At 34.7% G+C, this 7,118-nt stretch overlaps 1 protein-coding gene across 1 annotated transcript; it reads left to right on the forward strand.

Annotated features, from left to right (window-relative positions):
* Positions 1-2,022, forward strand: LOC106707844. Its single transcript, XM_014499287.2, has 6 exons — positions 1-112; positions 418-547; positions 666-799; positions 932-992; positions 1,348-1,450; positions 1,896-2,022. The coding sequence occupies exons 1-6, from the start codon at positions 37-39 to the stop codon at positions 2,004-2,006; spliced, it is 615 nt and encodes a 204-aa protein (XP_014354773.2). The 5' UTR covers positions 1-36; the 3' UTR covers positions 2,007-2,022.
* Positions 2,023-7,118: the final 5,096 nt, after the last annotated feature.

Here is a 7,118-nt window from a genome sequence, read left to right on the forward strand (position 1 = left end):
TTATAATAATTTTTATTGTTTGATAGACTCGCCAAAATGAAGACCATCGCTCTCGCTCTTGTTGTTATGCTGGTCGGCGTCAACGCCGTGCCCTCACAATTCGAGACCACCGGTAAGGCTCACATTTTATAGCAAATATAACAAAGAAAAATCTTATTAAATAAAAGATAGGGTATGATTTTAATAAGCATTGCAAGTTGCCACGGTCAGTAAAAAAGATTATTCCTGGTTGCAATTTTAGAAGGTTAAATTTAGTGCCGAATTCCGAATTTGATTTGAGAATTGCTTAAAATTGTAGAATAGAACATAGGCAACTAATTCAGGTCATCTTTGAATTCCACGCGGACGCAGTTGGGTAAATAGCTAGTATTATAACATGTAAAATAAGTTATTAATATGAATTAAATATTATTTCAGAATTCAAGAACACCAGAATTATAGACGACCTCATCCGCGGCGTGTTGGAGGCAGTGGTTGAATTAGCCGCGGCGGCTGACCCTTTCGTCGTTGAATCCGCTTCTGGTGATTACACATTCCCTGTTCCTGGGTAAGTTACATCATAATGAACCTCACTACCATACTCTAATATAAAGACAGTAAACACTCCTCAAGACTATGACCTGCATGAGTGCAGTTTCTTTAATCTTCTGAAATCTTTCTTACAGAGTATTCAGTGCCGTTGCGTCCGTTGAGAACTTCAGGGCTGCCGGATTTGGTGACATCGAAATTGTTGATGTAGCATTCGGCGGTGGCAAACTTCGTGTGGAGCTCCGTTTCGCCGGTGTCGAAGCCTCTGTTGGTATGGCTCTTTATAATCTGTATGACGCTTTACGTAATGACTTGTGCATTATTTTGCTTTGGATTTAATTAGTGTGTAAAAACACAGTAATAATAAGTAGGTATTATAATAAAAGTTTGTTTTTTATCACAGACAGTGCCTCTGCCGAAGTGAAAATCTTCAACCGAATTATCACCGGTGCAATCAGCGGAAGGTATCTTTATAACATTTTTTTAATTAAAATTTTTCAATTCATTAATACACCTTTGTTTAAAGGAAATACTTTATTCTGAATATCCTATCGTTTTGCAAATATCCACACTATCTTGGGCAACGACAATCTTTTATTAGCAATGAATTTTTTTTTTTAAGACCAGACAATTGTAAAGCGGTTACAATCACATTACATGACATATAATAATTAAAATTAGATTTTTTAGATACTTAATAATGTTTAAAAAAGAAAAATAATTTTTCAATAAGACTGCAAAAGAGTTGCGTTAAAATCCGTGTGAAACCGGAACCAGTTAATACAGATTCTAAAAACAGTCGTTTTATTTCCCTTTTAGCTTGGCAGTCAGGGATGTTCGCATAGCTGTCGAGGCTCAGCTCGGCCTTACCGGATACTTGGTCGACGACTTGGAACTCGACTTCAGCGTTGGTGGTTTAGAAGTAAGTTTTAACGGAGCAACTCATTAATAAAAGTATCACGGTATTGTAATTTCACAGTAAATATATTTTTACTTGTCTAACACCTCCTGTGTTAGTTATGTTTTTCGATCGTATTTACCCGACTGACAGGATCGTAATAATTTTCTCGCATTAAGTATTTTTTACCGTATCCTTGATAGCTTAACGCCTGAATAATAGAACCGATTATGACGACTGAGATATCAGATGGAATTCATTTCAAGTTTTATATGAAGTAGGCAAATGAACAAAACATCTAACACCATAAATAGACAAAGGGAAGAAATAAAAGAAAAATCTTATAACTATTTGTTATCACTCTTTACCGCATCAATAAAAATGATAAGAACAGGAGAGAGAAAGTGAATGGTAAATAACAGGTTATTTATAATAAATATTATAAACCTATTATTTTTAATATTTCCAGTCCGACCTTAAAATCCTCATCAACGAGCGGGATCTGTCTGACCCCATCAACAACTGGATGAACGTCACCCTGCCAGCAACCCTCGAGAAATACTCAGTATGTTATTTTTAAATTATTCTACAGTCACTAGCCCTCTGAGTATGTTAAAACTTGGGAGTATATCAAATGTTTATAATTTTAGGTAATCTTTAGTATTTTTACATTGGGTTTCCCTCACGATAAGCCCCATATTATGTTTGTAAGTGTTTCGATTGTTGAAACACACAGTTTATGATACTGAACTTCAGCATTAGGGTATCTTGTTTTAATTAAATATAATTTGATCGGAACGATTTTCTTGATCTATCTTTAATTGACTTTACTTGCAATATAGCGAGGGATATTATATTTCTGGTCAGGTTATAGATAAAATTTGTTTTGTTTTACATTGTTTTATTATTTTCAGGAACAAATTAACCGTCTCGTCGGCAGAATGGTCATGGGGATTTTCGACCTTCTGTTCTAAGTTAATTAACCCTACTGGAAATATCTTAAGTTATCGGTTATGTAACCAATACGATTCGAGTTAACTGTACAGTAATATCATTCTGTAAAATATACCTGTGTTAATAAAATTCTCTCAAACATTTTTTTTGTTACATTTCACGCCCTATGTTAGAAACCTATAGAATTATAGAACTAGTATCTTCTTTACTATTTAACCTTCTGTGATCAGTATGAGATCGAAGAGTACATCAAACAGCAGATAGAAAGAGATTCAAATGTTATATGTGACTACATACCATACTATAACTATAGTAGGGTTGGCGACAGGCAGGCGGCCGGTCGTAAAAACTTTCGCCAAAACTTTAAAGTTTATAAAACCTTGTGTGCCGACCCCACGAATAGGCCCGGAAGATGATAAACTATCGTGGAGATATTAACTGCATTTTACTTGCGACAGTTACCAAACGAATTAGTGCTTTCTATTAGATAATAGTCAAAACATTATGTCAACATAATTAGTGTCAATAAGTAAATGGCCGATAGATTGTCAGAAATAATATAAATGGTGATTTAAAAAAAATATGGGATCTGGAATAATATTACTTGGATAGAATATAAGTTATACAGATATCTGTAAAATTGATATCTTGCTACAATATGTGGCTTATAAATCTTACTAATATTATAAATGCGAATGTTTAGATTGATTGATGGATGGATGTCTGTTTAAAGGTATCTTCGTAACGACTGCATGGATCGCGATGAAATTTGGTATAGATGTAGAACACAGTCTGGAAAAACACATAGACTACAAAGATCTTTAATTCCGGGCGGACGGAGTTGCGGGCGACAGTTAGTGTATGATATATACAAGGTGGTGATGATATAGCGTAAGTAGTTCTTACAACAAATTTCATCAAATTACATTGTACGGTATAGGCAGAGTAAATTGTTTAACACATAATTTTTAACACAGCTGCAAATTCATTACAATTACTCAAGGCTCGTTTATTAGGTCATTCACCGAGACGGACCAAACCAATTTAGAATTCCTACATGCTCTGACCTCTATAAATGGACAAGTTATAACAGTGGTATTTTGTGGATTTTTTATATCATAGGTGTCTCATGAACGAACGGCCGAAATGGCAATTCGTCGTAATAGAAAAGCGGTAACGAATATGGGCTTGCGCATTTCGCAATTGCATATTCGTTACCGCTTACCTTAAATCGACGGAGGAGGGGACACGCAAATAGAGGATAATTCTCCTTACTATGCATCTCCTACTCCGTTAAATCCATTTCCTCTTAACATCCTTTCCTTAGAAGGGTGGGAAGGGGAAGTGGACTAAAATTAGGCCATCGCAAACTCATCAGATGAAACACGGAACTGCTTCCACTTCACGCCCGTCATTGTAGTACACCTAACAGCAAGTGTGCCAGCTACAGGTTGTGTGTACAGCTTCATATGCAAAATTGATATCAAGGCTTAAATTTCTGATTTACCTGTTAGAGAATAAAGCAGCCTATGTGTCTTTCGATATTGCATTGTTAGTATTGCATTTATATGATGGATGTGCGAAGTAACACGAATAGATTAAGATACGATATGAGCATATTAAAGGAAGTCTGAAAGTAACAGCGGTGGGAGAGAATTTAAGAAACAAAAGCATGGGCCTGTTAAGAGAAAGGATGAATTGCATGTGTCAGAAGAACTTTAATTATGAATGTGGAAGAAAATACCGGTAGAGATAGACCTAAGATGAGATGGATGGATTGCGTTAAAGGTGCCATGATCAAGAAGGGAGTAACGACTGAGATGATGGAAGAAACCTGGTGACTGGTGATCTGATGTGCCGATACTACGCGATTGGGATAAGGACAAGGAGATGATGATGATGATAAAATTATTGCCCTATAAATAGAAATCTTTACCTAAAATACGATAGCAACCTGAAATTGATAATGCAACGTTAATATTTATCGAAATGTGGCATCAAAAATATTTTTTAATCCTTCTATCATAATGTGTTGTGATAAATTATGCAATCATATACTGAAATTAAATATCAATGCATATTTTTTAAAATATTTTAATAATAACTAATATGCAAAGTTTTAATTTCATTTTATTTATAACGGCTAAACTTTTATTGTAGATTTATAAGCAATTTATGAGTTAAATCAAACACCAGAAATGAAAGAGAACTTTGTAAATCGCGTTATAACTTAAAATTGACTGAAAGCAAAAAAAAGTCAAAATGACACTTTGGCCTTTTTACTAGTTTTATTTTATATAGTGCAAACAAAAATATACACGTATCCCTTATATCTACATTAATTAAACAACCGATATATATTTATTTAACAAGAGTAACAAACATCGTAGAACTTATGTCTTTACAATTTATATTTTTTACAATTTATATAAGTTTCAGAAATATCCATTGGAGCAGGTAAAAAATGTAAACTTTGGGAGCCTCTATTGAAAAGTTTTCAATTTGCACATTGACCCTTATTCATAAAGAGCGAGCGAGATAAGCATAAAAGAGCGAAGTTCTTCGTATCGTAAGAAGCATCATTACTCTTTTTACAAAGTTTGAACAAAGTGAACAAATGTTATTGGACATAATAACCAAATTGCACCCACACGCTTAAAACATGATGTTCAAAGTACAGCAATCAGAATCAAATTAATTCGTGATAATATAATGCCAGCTGTCGCCCGCGACTCCGTCCGCGCGGAATTAATAAAAAAACTTAATAAGTACCCGATGTGTTCTCCCAGACTATGTTCTACAGCTGTGCCAAATTTCATCAAGATCCGTTCAGCCGTTCCGGAGATATCTTCAAACAAACATCTATCCATACATGTAAACATTCGTATTTATTATATTAATAAGATTTTGGAATAATACGTGCTACTTGGTAACAATTTTTTTTTCATATCAGTGAACAAACAGTTATATCCCCAGCAAATAATACCTAGATATAAATCAGATTACCTAAATACATGCGAGTACTACTTATATTTAGATAAGAGATATTAACAATCAAAAACTTTCTAGAGTGCATCGTTTATCTTTTAAAAATAATGATATGGAATAATCTAAAGAAGGAAACGATTTTTTCGAATAAAACTTTTTTGTGTCCTTGACCCTTACTTATATTAGACATAATTTTCTTCGGTGTATCAATTTCCTTCACCGTAAAAACGTCGGATAAATGTACATATGTAAATCGAAAATCGAAAAACACATTGGTACATGGCGGGATTCGAACCTAGGACCTGCAGATTGCAAGTCAGTGATTAACCTCTGAACCACCGAAACTCTCTCCGACGTTGTTACGGTGAAGGAATACATCGTGATGTAACCTGCACATAACTGAGAAGAAATTCAGTGATATGTGTGAAGTCAACCAACTCGCACTGGGCTAGCGTGGTTGGCTATGGCCTAGTCACCCCTAACTTAGGGACCACACCCCTAGCTCCGAGCCCCTCGGTGGGCTGATGATGATGATGATGATGTATCAATTTCATCGAAAATACAATTGTTTCAGTCAGGGAGATCTTAGTGAAATAATAATTATGGTCATCATTGACTTGTCACTTTGTCAAAAGAAGGGAACTGATTGATCAAGTCCAATACCTACTCGTAGCAAAGTCAAAAGGTGCATGTTTTATAACTGTGACAATAGAGTACTTTGTATATAGTAGATTAGTTGTACATAAAATATGTGAGTTGTATGCTCCTTCATAAATGATACAATTGCTCCGACGAATAAAGAAGTCGATTTTAGAAGAAAATGTTTCATTTCAGTGACTACGAATACGAAATTTCATTGACGATGCATAATTAAAAACAAATTCTTGGTTCGATGATTTTGTCAAATTTGAACTTTGCAACACCCACCAGATATGATATATAATTAGCACCATTTTTTTATGTCAAACGGTGGCAAACGAACAAACAGTCACCTGGATTCGCCGAAATAGCGAGGCGACCTTTGCCCATGGCCATACGCAAATGCAGATGCGTTGCCTACCTTTAATCAACGGAGAAGGGGGCGCACAGAAAGAAGATATTTACCCTTCCTATGCGTCCCCTCTTTCGCCATATCCACTTTCCCTTCCCATCATTTCCTAATAAGATAGTAGTAGATAATAAGCCAAGTGTGTCAATATAACAACATAAAATATTTAATGAGGAATAAAAAAAAAACTTGAGAGGTGTCAAGGGACACCCGGATGGAACGAAGTTCCTTTCAATTAATTAGTGAATGAACCAATGTTTATTCTATGAATAAAAAACTTAAGTCTTCACAAGAAGTACATTTTATTACTATGAATTTTCGTTATATATTGTCACGTCGTTGCCATGGTGAAGTAGCGCTCATTCGTCGTTAACATACTTACTATAGCAAAAAGTGTAGTGACAACTTTTCGTAAGAATTTTTTCCGTCTAGCCCCCTTTCACAACGCGCGATAAGGAACTTCGTTCCAATAAAATCATCTACATTCTACATACTTTTGACTTTTGAATATACATTTAACTATGGAACGGATGTTTATCTCTCAGTACTAAGGAAAATACATTTCGATTTCTAAAATTCTACATATATCTGCATTGATAGTGACTGTGTTTAAGCTTTCGCATCGTTGATTAAATGACATTTTATCGTATTATTTAACGTTATCTTTCAATAAATTTTTAATATAAATAGACACTGCAACAT

Source organism: Papilio machaon, chromosome 3 (assembly GCF_912999745.1).
Source record: "Papilio machaon chromosome 3, ilPapMach1.1, whole genome shotgun sequence".
NCBI lineage: Eukaryota > Metazoa > Arthropoda > Insecta > Lepidoptera > Papilionidae > Papilio > Papilio machaon.